The sequence below is a fragment of the Plectropomus leopardus genome, chromosome 12 (genome assembly GCF_026936395.1).
Source record: "Plectropomus leopardus strain MGB_pleo_1.0 chromosome 12, ASM2693639v1, whole genome shotgun sequence".
NCBI lineage: Eukaryota > Metazoa > Chordata > Actinopteri > Perciformes > Serranidae > Plectropomus > Plectropomus leopardus.
In genome coordinates this window covers 13450264-13478090 of record NC_142187.1, presented here as the reverse complement: position 1 = coordinate 13478090, position 27827 = coordinate 13450264, and the positions used below count along the sequence as shown (strand labels likewise).

Sequence of the window (27827 nt, the reverse complement as noted above, 5' to 3'; positions counted from 1 at the left end):
TTAGTCACTGTCTTTCTCTGTCTGACCGGGTCTGTCTCTGTCTCACAGTTGATTGATAACCTCTCTTCCCTCTTCTCCCTTCAGACATTGATGAGTGTGAGAACCCTGATGCTTGTAGCCAGATCTGCATCAACTACAAAGGGGATTTTAAATGCGAATGCTATGAAGGTTACGAGATGGACCCCGTTACGAAGACCTGCAAGGCAGAAGGTAAGTCGCAAATGCTCATTGACCAACAATGCAAGTTTTCGGAGACAATAAGATTGAAAGTGATACCTTGCTGATTTTCAACCGTGGGTAATATGTGTAAATGAACTGTTGTAAATCTCCCTACATCTTGCCAGTGCACAAATCTCCCTGCTTATCTCCCAGTTTCGATCATTTTTGCTGGTTCTTGGACTGTTGCTCATATTACAGATTGGATTTCCTCATTTTTGTACATCCATCGTCACAGACACAGAAAAAATAGAAGCAGATCAGGAGAGAAACACCCCACCCTCTTTCTTAAACTCAGACCAAGCTCCAAACAAACAAGAAAACTAGGAAATGCAAATTAAAATATGAACCAAGATTCTGTTCCTGCGTTGCCTGTTTTTCACCGAAAATGTTTTCAGAAACATATTTTATTGCAACTCATAAAATGTAAATATAAATGTCTAAATGGACAAAATGATGGCATGTTGACATTTTATATCCAAAAGGTCAAAGGTCATTTTCACTGTGACATCAAAATGTTCTGCAAAAACACTTCTCTGGCCATGAATCAAAATCGTATCTCAGCAACAGAAGGGGAGACATTTGGTCACACACTGAACTGGTGACACTAATCCTGAGACTGTGCTGATTGCATAGATCTGTTTTGCCAGGAGGAAGATGTGTGTAAAGCATCCATGTTTTAGAATTTATAGCTTCGTTGCAGCAACACTGATATTTGAATCACTGCCTGCTGTCATGGCTACATATGAGTGTGGACAGACATGGATCTAATTTGTAATTTTACTGGTTTGTGAATTGCATACAACCACGAGGCAGTAATTCTAGTTATATTTATGCAGTCTATAACCTAGATAGTTTCTTTTGTAAGAATACATTTTCCTCCACGGAAAGTTCAAAAAGCTGTGTTGTACAGTTGATAACAAGACATTCTCTCAGATATTGCGCTGTGCCTCATTAGTGCAACACTTTCACTAGCGGCTTTGTGCCACAGTGTCAAAATCCTCCTCGTCTCATAATCACAAACATCTTTTTGCTGTTAGGTTCTTATCATGGCTCTGTACTTACTTGTGTATTTGACATTATTGCTAAATCATTAAAAAAAAAAAAAGCAAGCATCACCAAGGCAACCACTCAGTTTCTCCCAGGCCAAATCTGTCCTCCAGTGTCCTGTCACATTAGACAGTTTCATGAGTGACAGACTGATGGGTTCAGCCATGCTGAACACTTATAATTAGGTTAAGCAACTCTTCAGGGGTACCTGACTGAGTCACAGTGGGGGCTAATTACACCAGATTTAATCTGCTGTCCCGCTAGGCTTGTAGACAACAGTTGTTAGACTAGTGGAGAACAAAGTGAACTGCAAAGAGGCCAATTAATTCTCTTTGACCTCCAACCATGGCCAAAAGCTATTGGCAAGAGGCTTCCAGAGAGAGGCCAGTTTATATGTTTATACTACATTCCCCCAAAATGTTCATTATTTAATTGGCAGGAAACAGTGAGTCAACTGAAATGTGGTGTTTTTGTCCCCATGGCTGTCGAATGCTGTGATTTAATTTCCCTCAATTAAGCTGATATCAAAGCTCAGCACTCACATGAATATGTTTGCATTTGTACACACTGCATATGTGTCTGGATTGTATCTGCCCCCTGCCTCTGTCTGCACTTGTGTATTTCTCTGTGCATGTCTGCCCGGTGTGTTTGCTATCAGTTTATCATGGCCAGGAGAGAACTGTGTGTCTGGCCGCGTGTCAAAAGCAGAATCGCAGTAAATGCAGCAGTTCCAGCGCTTGGTTTTGAGGAGATGAAAACCATCGCTGCCGTGACAGCTCATAAAACCAGCAGGGGGGCATTTTCCCCTTTAGATGGGTTGGGAATGTTGTCACTATAATGGGCAGTTTTTGAGAACACTTAGTCCTGACCAGCACTGTCATCATCCAGACTTTGGGCTTGGAGAGGAAGGAAAGGGAGGAAAGCGGGAACGTGGCGGAGAACGATGAACTACAATGAGGCTACGATACAGACTGTCAAAAGGAGAACTGAGGCGAGCGAGCCATTAATGAGAGAATATGATATCTGCCTCTGGAGATAACTGGCTGCAGCTGCCATCCTATTACCGTGCAATGTCAGAAAGAGATAGGCTCAATATAGATGTTACTAGACAAAGGTGGGCTGTAGTTGTCAGCCAAAAGTGATAAAACCTTCCCTGCAGGCATCTATTACCCTCTTTTCCTGCCAGAATTATAAGGAAATAAACATAAAGGCATAATAATGGAAGCTGCCCCTGCTCAGGTTTGGGGCTAATTAAAATGCTTCCTGGGTGACCTTATCACAAGTGGGCAGCTCTAAAAATAGGTGTGAGTGCACATACTGTGATGTAGATGCTCAGTATTTACGTCTGTTACTGCTGTAGCATGACAAAGCTATAAAACACAGTCTATACCTAAAATTAAGGCAAGAGTCTTTTGTGTCTCTCTATAATTTCATATCGTTATAGAAGGATTTCATTTCCAGCTTTGTCTTTATCATTTTGTGTTTTTCTTTTTCCAGTATGCAAATATTCTCTGCAGTCCTCCTCTATAGCTCTGAGGCTGACAGCAAATATGTATTTTTAGCTATGCTAGCTTAAGGAATTGCAATCTGAGTTTGTTGGTTGGTCCACCACATTGTCACAGACTGAAATAACCTTTAAACTTTACAGACATTCATGGTCCCCAGTGGATGAAGCTACCATTCTTTGGTGATCCCACAATTTTTTTTGGTGAATGTATTTATCCATTTCTGAAATGTAATGAAATTTAAACACACATTTTTTACATTTTTGTCCGCCACCCACCCATCCTGGACGGTCCCACATAACATCTCTATGATTGCAATTACAAAATAGATAAATAAATGAATTAGTAAGAAGCATAAGGTAAAATAAACAAAAACGATGCAACAAAATATACATACACACAGACACATACATCTTAAAAAACAAAAAAACTAAAGTATAGTACATAATAAAAAACAACCTCTCCTTTTTAATGTGATGGTTAAGTCATTGATGAAACAAAAGAACATGCAAAACAACTGATATGTATTGAGGGTGTGCATCAGTGGTGGACACATTTATTTGCCCTGTAGTGTGTTCTTCTTAAGGCCCCAAACAGACTCAGATTATTCAGATGACTCTTTCAATGAACTTGATTTCCTCCAGGTTTAACAACAGCACAAGGCCTTGGAGCCACAGAGAGGCTTTGGGGCAAATGATTTTTTGATGAGTTCAGCTCGACCTTTCTCCAATGTGAAGATGGGTCTGGCTATGCAGGACTACAGATTCCCTACTGATAAAATCAAATGGGATTAGGGAATGGAAAATCTAATCGAGATGGATCACATTAGATGCATTTGAGATGCATTCTGCTGCAAGGTGAGCCCTAAAATCCGTGGCTGCCCCTGTAATAAACACATTGCAGGTAATAAAAGATACAAGGTAATAAGACTTAACACTGTCCTGTGGGTTAAACTTGTTTGCTGTAGAAAAGTGAGTTAAAGGAATTTCAGAAGCTGATCCTTATTGTTTTGTTTCAGTGGCCAAAACAAGAGCAAGAAATTTGTCTGATTTAACTTGGTTCATAGTTGTTTATTGGCCCTCAGAGGAAATGACTGCATTGCTAGTCTTTCACTGTGTGTGTGCGCGTGTGTTTGTGCGTGCATGTGCACTCATGCATGTCCATTTAATTCTGCTGCCTGTGTAAAAGTTGATGGCTTGCTGTTTAAAGAGGTGCCACTGTATGCTAAGGTACCTCTGATCTATATTTGCAAGGAGAAGATAATACAGACTGTACAACTTAATGATGCATACAAATAGATCAATACAGCAACTATTCAGCACTTTTTAATAAAGGATTATTGTGCCCGCACTCTTGTTAGAGGAGATTATTGAGCTGTATCACACCAGCTTTACTCTGTAATATATCTATGTTAAAAAGATGACATTTAGAGTATCGACTTGGTGCTACAGATATGCAGCAGCACATTAAGCTGCAATGCCTTTTGACACCGTGGTGAAACTTCAGTGTTATTACTTTAGAGGAACGTCTACATCATTGCCTGGCAAACAGCATTTCCCTTCATGGTCAACTGTCTTATCCAGCACACAAACATTTCAATGTGGTGTTGAAAAACACTATTTCTCAGGCTTACAGGCAGCTTTTTTCTTCATTTCCTCTCTTTGCTGCAGAATGACACTGTATATTTTGGGTTTAATTATTGATATGTGTGCAGACACAGCTATTATTTTTTATTTCTAATACAGTCTTAACCAGACCATGTTTGCCTCGAATGTATTTGAAGGGTTCTCTGTAGACACTCTTGTAAGAGGTTCTAAGTGGAACCTTTCACAGACAGTTTCAGGTATAAGTTGTTATGTTAGGTTCTGGGTAGAACCACGTGACAGGGTTCTAGGTGGAAACTTTATAAAATGTTCTACCAGAAACAAAACAATGTTCCTCTATAGGGACAAGCCGAAGAACCCTATATGGTTATAGTTAGCATCTTTGTTTGTAACAGTGTATAAGGGGTGCTTTGTATAGAGGATATGCGCAGTTCCTGTTTTTTAGCAGTTTTTTGACAGGAGATAATGAATTGGACCCCTCTTTTGGCCCTTTACCAAACTGTCAAAACTAATGGCTGTTATTGAAGCACATCCTTACTTTGCCTACCAATGATGTATTCTTCTCACTAATGTATTCATCCTATTTCTAAACTGTTACTTTCACTGTGACTTTTCTATGATTGTAAGTTTCAGCTTGATTACCTCTCCCATTCTTAGGCTGCAAGTTCATACATTTTCACAGTGTTTAAAATTCTTTGTTTTGTGTTCAGGGAAGAGCCCTTACCTGCTGTTCACCAACCGGCACGAGATCCGCCGCATCGACTTGGTGAAGAGAGACTACAGCCAAGTGGTGTCCACTCAGAAGAACGCTGTAGCTCTGGACCTGGACGTGGCCAACAACCGCATCTTCTGGTGTGATCGCTTTCACCGGAAAATCTACAGGTAACATAAATGGCTGAAACCTCAGTTATGAGTGCAGACCTAATTTCATTTTGGAAACAGTGTCATGGGTCAAAAACTAGGTCTTTGATTTGAAAACCAAACCCGATGACCCTTTATGCCAATATTGGAGTTTAGATAAGAACACTTATTCTAGATTTGAAGCCTAATTTTGAAAATCAAACATTAAAGGCACCCGGTGGAGTTTTTCTGCAAGCCAAGTAATATTTACATTTACTGCTTAATATTTGATAACTTTTATGCATTTCTTTCCTTGTAAAACATTTGCAGAGACCATTTCTTTTACATCATTTACATCTATGTTGCTTGCAAAGTCTTCTCCTTTTTCTGCCTTTTTTTGTGCATTCTGACATTTCTTGGAACATTATTGACAGACACTAACTGTTGATCAGAAGCCCAACATTGCCAGACAAAACTGCAAATTAGTGTGAAATCTCTATGTTCATTTTATTTTTCGATTTCCGGGCATCATCAGTGGGTTATCAGCATGTGACAATAACACTGAGCCACCAATAACCAGGTCTGCCAGTTGTAGATCACTGTAGTTATACCAGCCAGTCACAGCACATTATAGCGGCTCTCTGCGCAAAGGAATGGGGAAAAAATGCCAGAGCAATGGAAAGATTTAAACAGACTACATCATGTAGATATGAGTTGATATATTCAATTATTACCGAATCTTGTTGCATCTTTCCCCTTAAGAAAAGCTAGTTCTTCTCTGAGCGAAAAATGTAAAATCCAGTTGTTTAATACTGATGCGAAAGTGGCTTCAGAAAGTTCCACATCAACTGCAACAATCTTGGTTATTTTCTAAAATGCCTCAACTGCACCCCTCTTCAAAATATTTGTCACAAACAAGCCCTATATTAGATAAATGCTTATGACTGTCCTGGCACATCTCAGGCCGCTGGAAATCTCTCCAAAGCTGAGAGGAACCAGATGCATCTGCTAGAGAAAATATAGCCTGATCTTATATTGAAAGCCTGAGCTAATGTTAGAGACTGATGTGGGGTTTACACTGGTTGCAAAACAGCAGCAAAGTGTGCTGATTTTCCGTGTAGCAGTGGCTGCTTGCTTTCGGCACCAATGTTGAGCAATCAAACCGCAACCTAGTCTGTCAGGAAAACACATAAAATACTCTGTTTTGAATGTTATAAAAGATATAGGCTTCATATGATACAAATGATCTGATTATAATAAACGATACAATATGCATCCAGTGCTTCCACAATGCTTGTCAGTTGTGTCAAAAGAGAGAGAAACGAGCAGATACACAGAGACACCAACACACTCAGACACACAGACACAGCAACACTCGCCTCTTACTCTCTACGAGAAAGTTTGCAAACATTATTTATATATCCCTGTTTTTCCAAAACAAACTACTGGAACAAGGGTTCAGCTATTTTTAAAATTGAAATGTGACAGTACAGAAACTTGATACGCCAAATCCCATAATACACCCTGACATGATTTGATGTGTCTGTATTTGAGAATCTATGTGTTCAGTCTTCTGATGTTTTTCAAACTGAATCAACCTAGTTGATGGCTAAGGCCTGCTATTATTTTAGATTAATTCCACCCGTCCTATTGTTATCCCAACTATGTTTCTCCCCAGAGTGTATTCTAATTGGAGCACTGTGTTCTCTTTATAAAATGGATGTTAACAGTAAAAATCTCTGGGGAAACTAAAATTGAAAATCCTGTTCGGGAGCACAGCTGCCTTGCCCTCACCTCACACCTCTGCCGGGGCCAAATCATTAGCGAGGAGGGCAACCCCCAAGTTAAAGCTTGTCTATTCTGATAAGTGGTCCAGCTAAGAAGGACGCTAACCCCCGGATGAACCTGCTCAGTGGATGGCCCAAGGCTACATCTCACATACGAGTCCCATTCTCCCCTCAGCAGTTGCTCTACAGCGCAGAGGAAAGTGGAGAGTTAGTATATACATCAGTTGTGATTATACACAATCTTGAGGCCATTCATTTATTTCATTTGTCTTGTCACTGTCCTACATGTGCCTCATAGACTGTGTAAAAATAATGGATGCTGCCACTGTGACTTCACCCATTTGTTGGAGGACTCCCTTTTTAAGCCTCAAGTTTTACATTTTGACCATTGCCATCTTGGACTTTTGGAGCCTGAAGTGACAATATTAGACTGGGAGTGTGGAGCTAACCCTAACCCTAGCCAAAAAGAAAGGCAAAAATAAAAAGTATTTAATTGTATTATCATCCAATTAATAATTCGGGGGCTCAAGAGGTAGAGCAGGTTGTCCACTAATCAAAATGTTTGAGCCCCCCATTCTGCATGTCAAAGTATCTTTTTGCAACAAACTGAACCTTGAACTGCTCCTGCTGGCTGTGCCATCACTGTGTGAGTAGCAGGTGGCACGTTGTGTGGTTGCTTCGGCCACCAGTCTGAGCGTGTATGTGAATGGGTGAATGTGACATGTAGTGTTAATGCACTTTGAGCAGATTGAAGACCAGAAAGGCGCTATACAATGCAGGTCCATTTACCAAGTCCATTTAATTTAGATTTCCTTTCTGTGATTGCAGTTACTTTTCTATAGTTATAGTGACAGTCTAACTAGTTTTCAAGAAAAGTTTGTAAAATGTTTTAGCTTTTTGTGAAGTAACAATAAGTCAATATGTTACAGGAATAAATCATTTTGGTAGAGAAGAGAAAGAATGGTATATATGATTCATTATCACAGAGTGGGGCCCCAGCGGGCAGTCAACATTCCTACACTGCACATTGATTTTGCAATAACAGCTGGCTTGCTGTAGATTTTGACTTTCATATTCTCCTCCCCTGAAAATACTCCCTCTCTCCCCTCATTGCCCTCCCTCTTCCCCTGCAGTGCCTTCATCCATGAGGCCAGTGACCCCTCCCAGCAGGTGCCGCTGGTAGATTCTCTTCTGCAGACCCCCGTGGGTCTTGCTCTGGACTGGCTCCAACACAACCTGTACTGGACCGACTCTGGAGACAAATCCATCTCTGTGGCCTCAGTGGACGCCACCAAGAGACGGGTCCTCATTAACACTGACCTGAGTGAACCGCGGGCCATAGCGCTGGATCCCCACCATGGGTAAGGAGAAGGAGTTGTGTTTGTTTGTCCGGGGAACGTGATAAGAAATGCCTTGAAAGCAGCTCAGACATCAAGCACTGACTGCATTATGTAATACCCAGTTTAGAAAGGACAGGATCAATAATAACTGTCTTTAAAGATTGATTCCAATTGGTCAGTTTAATGCTGGCATCCACTGACCTGCACTATTAATTTATTTTCAAAAAGGATGCAAATTATTAAACTGTATGCTATGAATTTACATAATTATTTACAGTATGTCAGCATAAAAGAGTGTCAAACTGAGTATATCTGGGTTACCATCCTCTTTATCTTTTTGCTGGACGACTATGTACTGATCTGTTTTTTCCCTGTTCTATAATATTGAAGATGATGGTCAATGACTAAAGATTTGTTAAGTGATTTCAGGACGGCAAATGAATAAAAATAATCCCCTTCTGGGACCACATCTAATGATCAGCATAAGAGGACTCTTGTTGCTGTATGTGTGAATCCAAAGTAACAAGCCTGTGACCCATTTAGCATCCTGACTCAATAGTTTTTTAGAAATTGTGTCCCAGATGATCGCTCCTAATCTGGGAAGCTTCATGAATCTGTGCCAGCATGTGCTTCCACAGCCTTTGTGTTCTGGTGATCCAAACCCAGATGAAAAAAAACAGACACAAAAATAAAAAAAAAATAAACAGGAACACAGCCTAAAGTGAAGCATGCACACAGCAAGGTATTCTGCATATTAAAGATCCAATCATAACTGCCCGACAGGGACACTTGATATCTGAGGTAAACATCTACATAACAATGTGGAAATTATGGTGAATTTTTCAGTTAACACACAGGATTAAAAGGAAAGATGACTTGTGTTGTGATTTATGGTGCTGAACAGACAGCTCCCATAGAGTGCACTTTACACACATCTTTGGATTTGTTACAGTTATCTTTGTTTCTGTCACTAAGAAAGCTGAAAGATGCCCCCTGAAAGTCAGAGATTTGAATCATAAGTCGAAGAGATTTTTCAAGTCGGCCAGACTTTTTTTGTCAGTCAGTGTGCAGTACTTCCTGGGACTCATAATGAGATGACCCTAGAAGTAGCTGCAGAGTCAGAGCTCCTTGCTTTCACGCTGCTCTTCGGGACTAGGTATTACACTACGTCAAGTTGTCCCATCCTCTCGATGGAGACATCTAGGCAGCTGCTGACCCGGACCGTGTGTGAGTCTGATGCTGCATTTACATAGAATTGGGCAGATGGTTGTGCGCAGGAGGACACATTTTGGATTGCACAGGCAAAACAAACAATCTGATGGAATGGCAGGACAGTAAAAGTAAACATGCATGATTATGTGATGCGATGATGATATGTTGCGACGGTGACAACTTCGTATTCAGTATTGTCTCTGCTGTTCAGTTTGTAGCAAAAAATAATGTTTTCAGCCACTACTTGAAAAAACTGACATTTCCCTATTTTTTGCAGTCTGATGTAGGATTATTCCAAAATAGGTTGTGTATTATTTTAGCACTGTCATCATGCCAGTGCTAAAATAGTCAGTGCAGTCCTCTTCACAAATAAAGAAATACGTTATCTGACTTGTTAGCACCTAAAAAATTGGCATGAAGTTAGTAAATCCGCCCTCCTGGAGTTAGAAGCAGTTTCTTTGTTCTTGTTCCAGACAAACTAATTGATGGGAAATGTCTCAGTGCAAAACACACAACAGGGTCTCTTAGCACAACATTACCAGACTAATAATTCCAAAATAAATGTGAAGCTGGAAGCTATTTTATTAAAGTATAAACAGTCATGATTGTGCTGTATGACATTGTTACTTTCACGTGTTGCTGAGCAAAGCAGCACTGCATGAACCCCTCATAATAACACAACACATGTGCTTCCTTTGTTCAATCTAGCTTTATGTACTGGTCAGACTGGGGTACGAGAGCCAAGATAGAGAAGGCCGGGATGAATGGAGTGGACCGACAGGTGCTGGTGGCTGATAACATTGAATGGCCCAATGGCATCACTCTAGGTGAGACAAGAACTCTGGTTCTTAAATTATGTGTTATACACCCAACTCAAATATCACAATATTTATGACCAAATACCTCAATAATGTTATTGTAACAATATTGTAAGTTTACTATTGATGCTTTCATTAAATATTGACACAATGGGATTTTTGACAAATGGTCAACAGTAATGTGAAAATAGTATAAAATAGTAGTTTGGTAAGTTTAGAATATGAAATCACTTTAATGTGAATCAGCCTTTAAAGGGTATCTTTGGTATTTTTCAAGTGGCATCCTATTTTCTCATGTTTTGTGTCTAAGTTACTAATAGGAACAACAATTTTGGCTTGGTATTGCATGGACAAAAGACTGTAATGTAATCTCTGTGTGCAATTAAACACTGTCAGTATATGTCGACTCAAGGTGCTTGTTTTTGTCACTGACAGGCTCAGACTGTTTTTCAAAGTGCCTGTCAGCAATATGGAATGGATCCTGGATCCTTACAGAGATAGACCTTTTGTTAAGGAATAAGATCCTTTTTTTAAAACTAGAAACAGCCCCAAAAGTGCTATTGCCAAGCACACCAGACTCAATTTAACAAAACAGTTATTTTACCACAAATTGAACCAGCATATCTTCACATTTAACAAGGTGAATTAAGAATTCATTTCAACCAAATCAGAGTTGGTGATTGTTGGAACGTTGGAAAAACAAACCAAGACAACTTCTGTGAGTTTTATTTTGTTTCTATCAACTTTGAATGAAGTGTGTTTTACCATGATAAAACTACTGTTTATTTAAAAAGAGTCCGGTGGGTTTAGGGATGGGGATTTCTGGGGTGTGTCTGGTTAAGCAAAAAGGATCTTATTCCTTAAAATAAAAAAGGTCTATCTCTGAAGGGATCCTTTCCGTTACGTTGTCAGACAGTTATAATAACAATCTGAGCCTGTCAGTGTCAAAGACAAATACTTTTGGTGGAGCTAAATTCACTGTAGAGGCTCGCAGCGAGTGATTATATTGCAGTCTGTTTGGCCACTGCTGAAAACCAAAAAATATAGAGGTTACCCCTGAAAACCAGAAAAGGAACGACATATTAACGATTTTGTGGTATCCATAATCAAAGAGGATATCTAGTCTCATATCACAACATATATGTAATATTGATATATTGCCCAACCCTAATTACACAGTGCTATATTTTAAAATTTGCCTGAAGCACAGTGCTACGCTGAAAAAGAGCTCATGCTAAGTGAATCAACTCATTGTATGTAAAGCTCAAAAGTATCAGAAATTATAAGGGTAAATGTTAAATGACAATGGCTGAGAAATAAATTTATTAAGTCATCACAGTTGCTTATAAATGACATTTGAAGTGTTTGAGAAGTTATAGATCGACACAGTAAAACTTGGTGTGGTGTAATCGTGAGAATCTGACATTTTAAAACGTAATCAATATCACCTAAAGGGATTTGTTGGTCAGAGTGCAGGAGTGCTTACCGCGAACACAATCAATTTCTACTCAGCTTGGGAAAGTCCTATCCACATGTGTGTGTGTGTTTGTGTTTCTCAGATGTAGCCAACAGACGTCTGTACTGGGTGGATTCAAAGCTGCACCTCATAGCCAGTGTGGACCTGAACGGAGCTCATCGCAGAACACACATGTCGTCTGCAGAGAGACTGGGACATCCGTACGCTCTGGCTGTTTTTGAGGTTTGTGTGCAACAGATTTTATAATGGTTTTTGGCTGTTGTCCATGGTATCATCCATCCAACCTCCCACATCTCATCATATCTACATCTTTTCTCATTAGCCTCACAGGGGCCTGCAGTGTGACTGGGAGTCAGAATGTAATGACTGTTAAATTCAATTTACTGTATGCTCTGTGTGTGTGTGTGTGTGTGTGTGTGTGTGTGTGTGTCTGTCTGTCTGTCTGTCTGTCTGTCTTTCTTGTATTGTCTGTTTTCCGTTGTGGTACTGAGTGGCTGAGAATACTAAACAGAAGACGGCTATAGGGAGTAGAGAGCAGCCAAAAGCAACCCACACATTCATGATTTTGGTCTTCAGCCAGCTTCCCTGTGTGTGAGAGTTATAAGTCATGGCCATCACCAAAGAGCTTATATCAAATCTGCTGCCTTGTAGTTTCTATATTGTGTGTGCATGTGTACGTGTGTATGTTTTTGCTTACAAACTCTTGTCTGGCTTGTCCCTGGTGTTGCCACTGCAGCAAAGTCCCAGCCACTTTCTAGTGCTAATGACATCACACATGTGTGCCTATTCCCCTGTGGACTCCTGTCAAGGGGAACTGGTCTCAGTGGGAACAGCGATACAGAATTTACTCAGCAGCAGATCCGATTAACAAGATTTTTGGATTTTTAAATTTTTTTTAATATATATCCACATGGGTTAGAATTACATTTGTGAGCTAGGAGATCATGAAACAGGTGACTTTTTTTAAGTCAGAACACCAAAACTGGATTCAGATGTAGCACCTCTGACAGTAGCAAGAGTACCAGATCTAAAAAGCAAAGGTGGAAAGAGTATTCAAATTCTTACCTTCACAATACCAACATGTCAAGGTACTCCACTGGAACAAGAACAAGTTCCACATTCAGACATTTACTTACATTTTGACTTTAGAGTTTATAGGCAGTTTGGGACACACAGCCTTTTGTCTGTTTACAGTCAGCTCTGTGCATTGTATTCAAACTAACTTGCCAACAGTTTACAAGGCCAGGATAGAGATGCATGCCATAAGACGAACCCAAGAAGAAACATACCAACTTTTTTTGTGATACAGATATTTTTAAATTTTTTAGAGAAGGATTACAACCACAGTAAACATTCAATATGACACATAACAATAAAGAAAAAACAATATAAAGCTGGATAGCTAAAAATTGATAATAGAGAATTAAACTAAATACAGCAAAACAAAGCAGAACACAACAAAACAAACAAAAAAGATCAAACAAAAGGAAAAGCCTGGAGTGAAAGAGACGTCTTGGCCAACAACTGTTTGAAAGTAGTCGTGGGTAGACAACCACAACTGGTGTACTTTTGGGCAGCACCACAGCATATGAACTAGAGTGTCATTGTTTTCATTGCATGTCAACCCACAGCCCCACCCTGTGCAACCTGGGAGGGGTCCAAGAAAGTCTATTTTAATATTCTAAATTAAATTAACTTTTTGTTTTCAATTCCCCAGACATTTTTTTGAATTGAAACTGACCTACTTTTAAGTTTTATGAAAGACTTGGATATCGACAGGTTTTTGGACATGTACAAAGATGGCAGGGATAAATTTTCAAGAAGGTGGTAAAAGGAATAAAAGAAGGAGGCTGTGTTGTATGGCCCAACAAGTCCACCATTGGGAGAAAACTTCTTTTAATGCTATTTTGCAGAAAAAAGGGCATATTTACCATATTTAGACGTGATAAATGATGTGTTAGGGCAAGTTACTCTGACTATATACACAGCTGCATGTAAATGGGGAGAGTGGAATATTAATTTTCACATATTATTATATTGTCTTTTGTAGAATAATGGTAAAAACTGGAACATTTTGTGCAAGTAAACATAGTCATTGTAGTGGATTTAAAAATACAAGAATCTGAAATGTATTAGAGGAGAAGTATAGAGTAGCATAAAATGGAGCAACCCAGCTTAAGTAGAAGTACCTAAAATGTTTTCCTTCAATACGTGAGTAAAAAGGATTAGAGGTACATTCCGACACTCTTGTTTCTCACAGTTTTAACCTTTAAAAATACCAGTCAAGGTAAGATGTCCAAATCATAACCTTGAGGATTTTTCTTACTGTACTCTGCTGTTAGTCCACCCTGCAGGCAGAACTGTAGTTCAGCTCACAGAAATGATGATAAATTCCCTCTGGTGTAACACGTAATCGACCCGGGGCTTCTCTGCTCTCTGCCCTGTTGTGACGACAAGGTGACCTTCTTGTTGAGGATGTTTACCAGCCCCCTGATATTGACTAGAGCCTATTGTAGTGTACATCACATTGCCATCTCTTTCTGACTCAGTGACTGACTCAACACACACACACACACACACACACACACACACACACACACACACACACACACACACACTCCTGTAGTGTCCTATTGTCTTGCTGGAGATAGGCCTGTAGTTTCTAAGGCAACCGCCAAAAATGTCAGAGTGTCTTGTTAAACTGTCGTGGGAGTGAACTGGGGAAACAAAGCAAACAAATCAATTTATAAACAACCAGCATGTTGAATGTTTACCACTGTGCTGCTATATTTTAATCTAAACAGGATGTGTGTTAATCATTTAAGAAATAACTTTGTAACAAACCAGAAAGAATTTGCAGACACTTGAAACCTATTAAATTAAAACCAACTGATAGATTGAATCCTCTTCCACAACAAGTTATCACAGGCCCATTTATTGCATGCTTGTTGCTTTATGTTGCACTCCAATTGAATTAAACACATCTCAATTACCATTAAACCTCTGCATTTGCATTTCCTTGATGGATTCATTGCCTCATATTATTTGCAGCAAAAACTAAATTAACACACTCTCTTCTGCAAGAGATAATGAATTTAACAATGTGTGGCACCAAATATTTATCAGTGTATTTCACTTGCCCTAATTTTCTCTCCATTATGTTTCCTCAAATAAATTAGGCTTGTGAGTACTCTGAGCCAAGAATTTACAGCTGTTAGCACTGTGTTTTCTCCCTAAGCATGCATCTCATGTGAGGCTGCACACAATGGTGCTTTGAGCTAAATGCTAACATGCTCACTATGACAATGCTAACATGCTGCGGCTCAGCAGATATAATGTTTACCAGGTTGAACTTTGCTAATTAGCAGTACACGCAAAGTACAGCCTAGGCTGATGGGAATGACATTACTTTTGTATGTATTTAGTTGTAAACCAAAGAAGGGCTGCAACTAATGATTGTATTCATTATCAACTGCTTTGGCAATTATTTTCATTATTAATTGATCATTTGTTTTGTTGATAAAATGTCAGGAAATAGTGAAAAGTGTCTTGTGTAATTTACAGGCAGCAACCTCTGAGGCTGAAAAATAAAGCCAATGCAGAAGGGCTGAAAACTAATTTTTTTATAAAAATTTAAAAAAACATTTGTTGTATGCCTCCACAAACCAATTAAATGAAATAAATTTGAAAAACCAGGAGGATTGAAGTTATTAAATATCTCGGCTCTCGGTATAAACCTCCTTAACAATGAACACTGAAAGAATCCTAACTGGGAGTTCCAGCTGATTTCAGCTGGTTGCAATCTGCAGTCCTCACTTCTAAATGCTACTGAATCCTATATACACATACTATAAATGTCCTATTTTCATTTGCACTTGGACACTTTTGGACACTTTTGGACACTTGGACACTTTAAAATGCTGTGTTTCTGAACTGCACTGTATAAATGGACTTCCCATCTAAAAGAAAATGATTCCTTGTGTGCTTCAGGATCGAATCTACTGGACAGACAGAGACAGGGCGGCCGTCTTCATGGCCAACAGGCTGACTGGTCAAGACATCCACACGCTGGCTGAAAACCTCAACGACCCCCATGACATTGTGGTCTTCCACCAGCTTCGCCAGCCGCAAGGTGTGTGTGTGTGTGCGCGCACAGTATGAGACTTTGTATGTTCATTTCTTTTTGCTCTCTGCCCCTTACTGTGATCGTGTGAGCCGAGTCGCATCTCTGTGACCAAGTTTCCTCCGTGGATCTGTGTCGACCCAGGCACATGAATAAATGATGTTGAGGCTTGTGACTGTGGTGGAGTGATCAAAGCATTGGGAGCAGCAGTACATTCACACATCTGTCAAAACCCTGCCTCCAGCCCGGTTTCCTCTAACAGGACAATCCAGATTTGAGTTGAACTGAACAGAGTTTTTAATCATGAATGTGATGGCTGTGTATTTCCTTTCTTGTGCGTCAGTTTCCATATCTATCTCTGGCTGTCTGTCGCTTTTTATTCCATCTTTCCAGAGCACAGTCCATGCCCATTTATATTTTAATCTTTCACTGTGTTTCGTCACCGTGTCTCCAATTCAAACTTTATACACACCTGTCTTTTCTAGTTTATATCTTAACAAGTCTTTAGTACAAACACAGTGAAGTTGTACCTGGCACCTTAACACAGGATCTGCGGGTTTGTGTGTGATGGCAGATTTTACTCTTTGCATTCTTTTAGATTTTGTTTACGCATTGTAATGGGCTTTGTTGAAAGGGAATTCAACAGTGCTCACAGTGGGGAACAAAGTGCAGCAACTTCTTCTGTCTCTCTCTGCGATCTCCTCTTGTTGAATAAGTGATAATCTTATTTATATAACCATAACTGTGAAATTCTCCATGTCTCTCTCTTTCTCTCTGTCGCTGACTCCAGGCCCAGACAGTTGTAATCTGGGCAGTGTGGCCAATGGAGGCTGTGAGTACTTGTGTCTTAAGGCTCCACAGATTACTGAACACTCGCCCAAATACACCTGCGCCTGCCCCGATGGCCAGGACCTGGGGCCCGATATGAGGGGCTGTGTGCCAGGTGAGTGTGTTGACAAGTGGTAATTGAGAGTATTAAGTAATCAATACCACCTAAAGGGATTTGCTGGGCAGAGTGCTGCAGTGCTCACTGTGTCATAATCAGATTCTGCTTCGCTTAACGAAGCTCCTTTTGTTTTTGCATTAAGTGTCATCACAGGGGAAAGTGAGATGTAATGCTTGGCTCAGTGTTGATTTTGAGCAGCCGTCTGCTGACAAATGTTCCCAATGGAGATGACCTGATCACGTTTTTTTCCCTCCGATCCCAATCCAAGTAATGTAATATTGAGTATCTGCCTATATACTGGGCCCGGTCCTGTACTTTTTTTTCCCAGATAATATAGCTGCACAGTGCACACTTGAAGCGGGTTTCTTCAACGTTGTAAAAAAAATGTATATGCTTAACAATTGAATAACTCTGCAAAGTATTAAAAAAATCCCTGCATCCAAGCTGTTACTTAACAGGGTTTTTTTTACAATGGATGTGCATGAAACCTTTGCCAGTAAAAAACATCTGCGTGACAGCTGACGTAAAACAAAAGAGTGAATCAGATTCTGCAAGATCAAATTAGCTGATCCCGATCAGTCAAGACTACCATGATCAGCCCCATACTGGTCTTTGAAATCGGTTAGCAGCATTCCTTTTTCCTCAAGTAGATGATGTGACCTTACATGTTTTCAAATTACCAATCAAATCAAAACAATTGTATCTGTTAGGAACTTCAATTGTGTGAAAGCGTCAGTGCATACACAACTCATACCTGGACAAACGATGATCAATTTTTGTCAACAAACAGACAGAAGAGAAGACTTTCACTACTGCAAAGATGATCTTTTCACAAAACTGTCTGCCCTCTTTAAATTGGTGGTACATGATCAGAAAAAAAAACGAAAATCTATATCTGTTTCTATGCTATTTTGTCTCAATGTGGAAGTTCACAATCTGTAGTCAGAGTAACAACTATAGAGCCAGTGACAATCTGATGGATAACATTTTTTGCGTCAGATATATCACAAAAGACATCCATCTTAAAAAGGTTAAAATGTCAAATACTAGGTAATCAAATAGGATTTCTGTAATGTAATAATTCTATTTTGTATTATTGATATAAATCAGTAATAATCAATTACACAATTAATCCACCTCTTTTTTCCCAACTGTATACATATAAGCACTGTAGTGCCTGATACTCATTACTGTTTGGAAGTGACTGTTAATGACTGCTTTAATCAGTTTTAACACAGTACTAATACAGTCGAACACATGTAATATATGACATGATATATGACTTTATTTGTAGTAGGCAATAATTCAAGATAAATTATTAAATATGCTCCCTTCAAGCAATATAGTTATTAAACCTTTAAGTCAAAAAGATAGTTGCTAAGCAACACATAAAGGCAGTGGATACAATAAAATGGAGCACTATGCAGTGTAATGCAATCTAACACCACATCTCTGAAACAAATACGACATTTGTTGTATTATTACAATATTATATATATGATGTCCATGCTGTCCTGTCATGCCAGGCAGGTTACAGCTGCTTTGAACAGGCACGAGATCAGTTAATTTCCCCATAATTATACACAAGAATGTTTCTGACTGAAAGAGGCATTATAGGGTTCACAAAGGTAAAAGATAAAAGGATTTTGTGACTTAGACTCAAAGCTTGCTGTTGTAAATTGAGTTCATGTCTTTCTGTCCACCCTCTTTAAAGGAATAGTTTGAATCTTTTAGAGTGGGGTTGTATGAGGTACTTATCAGTAGTCAGTGTATGACATGCAGTAACCTAGATGTCAGGCAGCACAACCCCAGTTTGTTGTGTAGCTAAGGAAGCTAAGGGATGTACTGGGACGGGGCCGAAGCAAAATATATTTTGCTCACTTAAAAATAATCAATATCAGTTTAAGTTTAATATTTTCTCTACTTGAACAGACAGCCCTTTCCAAAAGGAAACTGCCGTTCTCTTCAAAGTCACCTGACTCCATTGACAAAAATGGTAATTTTACCTCACAGAACACAGGAGCTGCTGGTCTACTGCCGCCTCAATCAGTTAGTCAGTTTGTGTTGTTGTGTGACTTTGGTGAATAAGAAGTAACCCTTTGTAACACCAAGGTCACACAAGAACAAAAATAAACTAAGCTATCAAGCCAGCGGTAGACCAGCAGCTCCCGGTTCTGTGACGTAAAATTACTTTTTTTTTGTCAATGGAGTGTGGTGACTTTGAAGATTGCACGGCCCCCACTCAGAAAAGGCTGTCTGATGGCAAAGTCAAGCAGAAATATTCTAAATACACTTTAACGTGCTCACACTTACATGCAGTTACTTTGTGTGATACACTGATTATGGATTGTACAACCCAACTTGTAAGATATATTTGTTTTGCATCTTACAAAATTAAGCTAAAGCTTTCATGCCACTCTTCCTTTGCTTTGCAGCAGCACCGAGAAACGAAATGACCTCGACATCCTCACCTCCTACTGGATTTACAACTGGCACCAGAGCGACTGTTGCAGAAGACTTCCCGCCACCCTCAGGGGGAGTATCACAGGCAGACGCCACAGGCCACTTGACCACAGCTCCATCTGGTTCCCCAGAGCCTCTCACACCCCTCTCCACCCTTAAGCCTTTGTCGTCACAAGAGTCTAAGGCACTGGGCTCCCACTCCTCTGCTACTGCCATGGTCATGTCCACCACACCTGCAGGGGACAGCAGTGTCTCCCAACACTGTAAGTGGGCTATGAATTATAATGTTCGGTCATTTCTGCCTGTGTGGTAAGATACTGAAAATTCTACAATGAATACTATAAATAAGTCTCATTTAGAGACTTACAAGCTGATATTTTAACATTCATTCCTTGATGTCACAGTCTTACATTCAATTCAAGAAATCCAGCACTTTGTGATTAAAGGAGCAGTTCACCCTAAAATAAAATAAAAAAAAATGCATTTCCTCTTACCAGTAGTGATATTTTTTCACAATTGCTAGATTGTTTTGGTGTGCTTTGCTGAATGCTGGAGATATCAGCCGTAGAGATGTCTGCCTTATCTTCAATATAATGGAACAAGATGACACTGGACTTGTGGTGCTCAAAGAGCTACAAAAGTACATTTTGAAAACTCAATAGCAATGTCTTTCCACAGAATTCATGACTCGGTTACTCTTCTTTCTGCCAAACTACTCATGCCAACCGTACCACTCAGAAGGAAGCGTGCATCTACTCATGGATGAGAGGCTCATACTCATGACAGCGCATGATGTGAACATGATTGGGGTCCTCCTCGGCAGAGCTGTAACATTAGGTAGCTCAGTGGTGCTACAAGTGCAGTTCATTTAGTCCCTTGGCCAAGGTGTTACTCAAGGCTTCCTAAAAATTGGAAGGTCTGAGATTGTCTTAAGCAACCGGGTAATGATTTCTATAAAGAGACATTGCTCTGAAGTTTTGCGAATATAATTTTTTGGCGCCACAAGCCGAATGCCATCTAGTTGTATTGTATTGGAGAGAAGGCAGACTATCCTATGGCCGATATCTCCACCACTTGGAGACTTTTACCTAAACAAACAAGACTGATAAATAACACTACAGGTCAAAGGAAAATGTATATTTTGGATTTTGGTGGTAAATTGTCCCTTTAACATTTTTCTTGTGACCTCTAGGGTCCTCTGTATGATTTTGAAAGGGCAGAGTGGCCCATTCAGAGTTAACGAGAAATGGGGCTCTTTCTCTGATAAAGGGGCACTTTCACCTAAGTGTCCTCATCTCCTGCCAAGCACCACATCCTACAGTCCTAGTCACACTCATAATGTAACTAACAACGTCACCCTCAGTGTAATGATGACATTAAAGTGAGGTATCTACTAACCCCAACAACCTGGCTCTATTGACTTTAATAGGACTGATGGATGGCATCTTGTCCCATTGAAAATGTTGCCTTTCCTTCCATAAATGGTGCTCTGTGAGGGCTGCAGCTTGTTTGCATGTCTGCGGGGACATGCGTGCACTTGTGTAACTGCACATAAATAGGTGTGTTAGTAAGTATGTGATATGTAATGAGTGTGAGGTGACATTGGAGCCTGATGGATGAAGTGCACAGTAGAAGGTCAGGGGTAATGTCAAGGTCACACCCCAGCAAATGCCACGCGGCTCATCATTTTCCTCTCTCTCTTTCATTTTTATTTCAACCTCCTTTTTACTATCTGTCTCTCTTTGTAGAACACTCACAGCCGTGCACGCATGATCAGTCGCTCCCCACCTCTCTGTTTTATCTCCCTCCTCTTCCACCGGCTCTCCTGTCCTGCCTCCTCTGCTTATCTCTCTCTCTATTTCTCACACACTTTTTTTTCCTGAATTGCGTACGTTTTTCACTCTTGTCCTCTCTCGCTCTGCTGTGTTCTCTGACTCTCGCTCTAACTCCTCTTTCTCGTTCCATCAGCTGGAAGCGAGCATTTCCTCTTGGGCGAGAACCTGACAGTGGCTGTTTTGGGAGTGGTCATCCCCATCGGTAAGTCACCGGAAGCCTTCCCTGTCTGTGTGTGTGTATGTCTACATTAAAGGTCTGCAGGGCTGCGTAAAAGCTGCTGTCAACCTGCTGCCTATAGCCACTCTGTTTGTAGTCCATTCACACTGACCCTGCTGTGGCAGGATGAGAGAAGCCTGGCCCACAGGTCTTCCTCGCTGAGCTTTCTCGGGAGTCATTTTCTGTGCGTCTGACATAGCTGCCACACTGCATTATTCACTTCACACTGTGTTGTTGTGTTGGGTTCTGCTACAGCCACACTTGTCAGTAGACCGTGTGTCTCTGTGTGGTTAGCATACTAATGCTACATAAAGCACCATATTTGAAAAAAAAAAATCTCATTTACCCTTTGTGGTATTGAGGCATTCAGTTAGTTTTGGTTTCATTTACCCACATTTTGAAAACCAATGCAAGTTTGCTACACCTGTATTTTTCTGTTTAAATGGCACATATACAGTTTAAAGTAAAAAAAAAAAAAAAAAAAAAAGTGTCACATTTATCACTAAAATTTCTTAGTACTTTTGAAGCAATGGGTCCTTGTTTTCAGGCAGAGATAGACAAAAGCAGGGTTTTTATTTCTTGCTGGTAACTGTTGATTTTGGAAACTGAAATGACATCTGTAGTGAACAGATTTTGTCAACTGTAAGATCATTAGTTGGATTAAATGCTCTCTGTCGCCAACTTTAAATCTCCTGTTGGTAACTTTTATTTAAAAAGCTGAAAACAAAGCATCAGCTGGCAGGTTCTCCAGCTAAGGAGTACACTAAAATACATTTCTGGAAACATCTGAGGTGAAAGATAGGCAATGCAGTAACAGAATTTTGGTCCATATTTGATTAGCGCTGCCTATTTCAAGTTAGGTCGCAGTTCACGAGCTGTGAGTGACATGATTGACGGGTGCATCATTATACATACATTATACATTACATAGCATATATATATTTTATTTGTGAAGGCCTCATACATGATATCGTGCTACTATATTCCTAAGGCTCTATGTTCAGAGAAAAGGTCAGCATTTTTACCAGCTGATGTATGTAGTTGAAATGAAGCTACAGTGTTGCTCTTGTCTTGCAGAGTAGAGCAAGTTAGTGCAAGTATTTTAAAAGAAAAAGGAAGATCATACTGTTATTTTGATCTAACATAGATAGGTTTGACTTCATACCTGATATATTTTTCAAACAGTATGCACTCACTTTTAATGACTCAAGAAAAAAGGCTTCTGGGATCAGTACCCTCTAATGTGTTATGCAAATGTAACAGTAACACAGCTAACACTGGCTGGGGTTGCTGGAGTGTAAACTCTGATAGGAGTGAGACTGATTGCACAATCACTCTTAATTTTGTTTGTGGTGCTCAGAGTATCCAAAAATTGCATAAAAATTCACATCTTAAAAAAAACTGGTGCTTAGATATGCCTGGGAGTATTTTCTCTCACGTAAAGCTGGTCCTACTTTGACTCATATAACATACTGCATATGGGGAAAGTATTACCTTGGACTCTTTGTGTACTTTGAGGTATAAACAAGTAAAATCAATGAAAAACACAGACATAAAACAAAACGAGTTAGTTAGTTAGTTCAGATGAACTGTTCTCATCAAGCACTTCATTAAGTGAACAGACAGTTGAAAAAAAATACACCATGAAAGCTTTATTGGTGCTTTATTGGTGTAATTTAATAAAGCATTATTAAATTACATTGCTTATTCAAGGACACATTTGCTGAGGATGAGTTGCCAAGAGATTGTGATGTAATATGATAGTTAAATTTTTACTCCCCGAGGACGGTTTAAAACTAATTTACTCTGAAGTGAAGCCACTGATGCTGCTTCACACCACTGATTTAGAGTCGTCGTTAAAGGTCCGTTGGTTTGCGTATGACCCGACTTTGACCCGACGTTTAGCCGAGCCACCCACACACACAACGTCTCTACCGCAGCCCCCCGCCCTCTCTGTCCCCCGCATGCCTGTTGTGCTCCTCTCCGTGCCTCTCATTTCATGCCATGGACCCGTTATGCCTCGTTAACGCCTCCCCCTTCCCGTGTCCCTGCCACTGTGTGTTAAACGCATGCAGTTCCTATCGTTGCCACAGTGGTGTTTGGCCTGGTGTGCGCCGGAGTCTACCTGGTGTGGCGCAACTGGCGGCGCAACTCCACCAAGAGCATGAACTTCGACAACCCCGTCTACCGCAAGACCACCGGCGAGGGCGAGGAGGACGAGATTCACATCGGGCGGACTGACGGCATGGGACACCACACGCACCACCACCCGTACCCGCAGGGCGTCAACATGGGAGTCGTAGGAGCAGGAGGCGGCACCTGCCCGCAGTTCATCGCCTTGCCACTCGGGGGCAGCATGCCTGACCCAGGAACTCACTGGTACACAGAGCAGCCCATGCTCTCCACCGCGAAGTGACCCATGAGAGCGAATTCAGGGGAAGACGGCCGCTCAGGCACACGCACACACAGTGAGGTCAGGGGTGACTTGGACTGAGTTTGCAGAAGGTACGAACAACATATCATCAAGTGTTAACATGCAGCCAACATTCACAGCCATGTCCTATGCCAATCTCCATTTGAAAAGCAGCCGATTTAATAACATCCTTAAACAATAGTTTCATACCTTTTCTGTGCTGGAGCTGGATCTACTCTTTCTCCAGTAAATGCTGAGAATTAATTACAGAATTATTAATGTGTTGTAATGTGTTCCCAACATTGACCTGATCTGGAATATGGAGTCAGACTGGTTCCCTGTTTTTGAGTCTTTTGCATTGATAACCGAGTGTGGTGTGTGCTGTGTGTCTTACGTTTTAGGACGGGGCTGGTGAGAGGTTCTGTTTCATCCTTAATGTGTTAATTTGGGCTTTGTGTTATTCCTGCTGGGCTGTGGAGCTCTGGGAATGCTGTTTAGGAAGGAGGAGCTCAGAAACTGGGACAGCTTCTGCGTTGATGGGACAATCTGTGCAGGTTCATGTTAGAGTCACAAATGTCATATATGTCATTACCGCAGCTGTCTATTGTAGTTTTGCTGGAGGTTTTTTTTTTATGTTTCCTTTCTGATTGATTTTAAAGAAAGGTTACCAGCCATATTATGTGCTCTCTCTCTGGTTCAGAGGCGAGTCTTTAAGGGCGAGTTGTCTAAGATTTCGTAGTGCAGTTGAACACAGACGATTTGAGGAGAAACGTTTTTACTTGACCTCCAACGCCCTAGAGTTTTGTGAGAGTGCAGCAGATTTTGCGGACTGGAAAGAAGAAAATGGAGACATACAATATTCAGAGCGATGAGCAGAAAGGATGTGAGGTTAGTGAGAAGTGGATTTTACGCAGGAGTTCTGTCTTATTGTGACTTGTTTAGATGTTAAATGGTTTGAGAAAAGCAATAGACGCCAGCGTTTAGTCAGGTTGCAGTGTTTCGTGGTTGACAAAAATCCTTGAGTGTTAAGAATTTTATTTGATCACCCGCTTTTGACTGTGACAAATGCGCACATGAACACACACGGGGTGCAGTGATAGCGAATTCCTGCTGTTCTCCAGAGGACGGTGACAATGTGCACTTGCCCTGCAAAAACACAAACAGCATGCATAATTGCTCACCAGCTGACAATGCAGCCATTCATTGTTGCAGGCAAGACACACACATGTACGCACACACACATTGACAAAAGCAAGCTGGATTCCACAGCCCGCTCTCCTCCCTCCTTTAGAGATGGCCGATATCTGAGCAGACAGTTTTGGATAGTGCCATGTGGGAGGGCCCAGCTGGTGGCTGCATGGTGAAAAAGGACCTGTCATGTGATGTAACCACAGAAAGCAAAAATCTGACTCTGATGTAATGAGGTTGAAACCAACTTGTCCTGTCAGGAAACCTGTTTCATGCTGGTTTAGCCCCGTCATTAACACTGTTTCTCCTTTCATGAACCTTAAAAAGTCTGTGTGTGTGCTTGTGTGTGTCTTCATTATTATGCATGTGAGTGCTAACGTTCATCCCACAGCCATATTTGAACTGTTTTGTATGCTCTTTGTTGCACAACCCTCTTAGAATGCCTTCTGTATTGTGCATTGCATGAAAGAAAACCGTGTACGAAGGTGTGCGGATACACAGGTGTGTGAGTGAGTGTGAGTGTGTGTGTGTTGTATGTGTGTGTGACACTGGAGAAGCTTTGAGGGTGCTTTTTGATTCATTGATTTGTAAATATTGTTTTCATAAGGTTTTTGATAATGTATTATACAATTATGTAAAAGAAAAGATGTACATAAGATTTTAGATAAAGTGTTGACAGGTATATTAATTTATTTGTATAAAAGGAGAGCACTGCATTCCCTGATTGTAAGAAATCTGAAATATCCACCAAAGTGGTTTGTGTTGTTTCTTGCCGTGCACCATTTAGCATCCTTTTCGTGTGCAACCCTTTTTTATTCTTTGTTAGCCCACGTAAAACATGGTGTCCCCTGCCGTAAAAATACTCCGACATCTTTGCAACGCTTCCCAACCTTGGTGTTATGAGATGATTGATTTTTTTTGTTTGTTTTGTTTTGGGTTTTTTTGTGCCTTTTTGTTTACTTTTTCATTTTTCCTGTAGTATTTTTCAAGAAAAGGACAGGGATCAGCCAACTACTATACATGCAAAGATAAACTGTATGAAGACCAAACTGGTTCCACTTTTTGATTTTCTGTAATGGATTACTTTTGAATATCTCTATATATTGATATATAAAATCTGAATGAAAATGTCCTTAATGTGTGCTGGTTTATTTTCTTCTACAAAATATGCAATATCACACATATTATGGTCCTATGTTAAACATATAACTTGTGACATACTGTTACACTGGAGATCTGTGAAGAGAGACAATGGAAGTTACGCTAAACTCTGACAAGTGGGGCCATGAAAGACAAACCAGATATTAGCACAATAAGTCTCCTTTCATTTTCCGGTCCTCTAAAATTAGTTGTTTTAAAGCAGCACTTGTTGTTTTTTCTTACATTAACAATGTGTCTACTGACTGTGTGTAATGTGAAAGGTGTCACTCATAGTGACAAACTCATAAGAGAACTATTCTCCAACTGTGCAGTTCCCTTCAGCTCACAGAGCTTTGCTCATTCTTACATTGCTTTGTGTCTGCTGGGTTTGTAAACAGGCAGTCATTTGCCGACATTTTTCGATATCAGCCATAGTTGTTAATTGTAAAATGTGTGTGATTTTAGCTTGTTGTGGATATCTGACCACAAGGGGCAAAAAATGTCGAATTTGTAAAGAAAACTGTTGTAACCGCAAGAATCCAAAAATGGAGAAAATCGTTGATGAACTTAAGTATAATGCATGTGGCCATCAAAATTAGTGAGACTCGGATTTTCCTGCACATGTTGTTTCAGAGTAACTGGATGTTTTTATATAGTTTTGCAGTTAAAGTTGACCCCAATGACTTCAACACAGGATTTTCTCTGTTTTTGAATTCTTCATTCTTCATTCACAGTGGAGGCATGCGAGAACATGAAACTTTGCCCACAAATTCAGCCATAACATGGAGTGAGTAACTGATATGCAAATGATCATTTTGTGCGAGAAGTATTCCTTTAAGGAAGCAAGCCTATGTTCTGATAAGGTACTGTGTAATACGTCTTATTTTACTTTTGTGTGACTTGCTCACATGTACCACACGTAGAGCCAGCTGACTGACTGAATCTAATATTAACACTAAATGTCATTTTCTTACAGCAGCTTCTGTTGTAAGTTTGATACTTGCTGAGTGGCCAAGTGGGGCTGTAGCAGAACCCCTCCGATTGTATTAAATTCAGCAAGGTCTGTTTTTATTGCTTGTGATTTCAAGTTTTGCTTTTAATGTTAAAGCAGATAAGAAGCAGCTCATAAGGTATGTTTAGAGTCCATTTTGACTGAGATGCTTTTCACATTCATCCACTTACAAAGTGATTCATCAGCAGACTAAAAAGCAGTCGTAGATAAATCCAGTCCATTATCGTTATTAAACTGTAGCAGGGTAAATGCCTTCAAACTCTTTCTTGTTGTACCACTCCCCATTAGTATATTGTGCAATAAGTATCTTTTATTAGTCTAGTGGATCCTGCGGCAGACAGATACACGTCACAGATGTTAACTGCTGCACAAACGCTACGATGAACACCTTTACTCGCTGTGGCGTGAGAGCCTGTGTGGGTGGGGGATGGTGAATTTACAGCTGCAGCTGTGGAACAGGAACATGGCCTATGAATACACATGAATACATATTGTCAAAACGCTTTTATTTTGTAGTTCATCCATAAACATTGGTGATCCATTCAGGGAAGACTGATTTCCATACTTAAGTCGCTTTATTGTCGTGTTTGTCTGCTTGCATTCATAACTATGATGGAGAAGCAGCTGACTCTATCCCCACC

The 27827-nt window shown here is 40.2% G+C and overlaps 1 protein-coding gene across 4 annotated transcripts in view; it reads left to right on the top strand.

The window, feature by feature from the left end:
* LOC121951124 (low-density lipoprotein receptor-related protein 8-like) overlaps window positions 1-27827 on the top strand; it is a 107810-nt gene that overhangs the window by 76923 nt on the left and 3060 nt on the right. The window contains exons 9-18 of one of the 4 annotated variants that reach the window (XM_088085170.1): window positions 85-210; window positions 5086-5257; window positions 8136-8363; window positions 10263-10381; window positions 11932-12071; window positions 15840-15981; window positions 16763-16915; window positions 19357-19644; window positions 21350-21418; window positions 23509-26166. In XM_088085170.1, the coding sequence (XP_087941296.1) occupies window positions 85-210; window positions 5086-5257; window positions 8136-8363; window positions 10263-10381; window positions 11932-12071; window positions 15840-15981; window positions 16763-16915; window positions 19357-19644; window positions 21350-21418; window positions 23509-23849 (1778 nt within the window). In that variant the 3' untranslated portion in view covers window positions 23850-26166. Of the gene's footprint in view, window positions 1-84; window positions 211-5085; window positions 5258-8135; window positions 8364-10262; window positions 10382-11931; window positions 12072-15839; window positions 15982-16762; window positions 16916-19353; window positions 19645-21349; window positions 21419-23508; window positions 26167-27827 lie in introns of those variants that run through there. The other 3 variants (XM_088085172.1, XM_088085169.1, XM_088085173.1) reach the window with 3 other exon arrangements.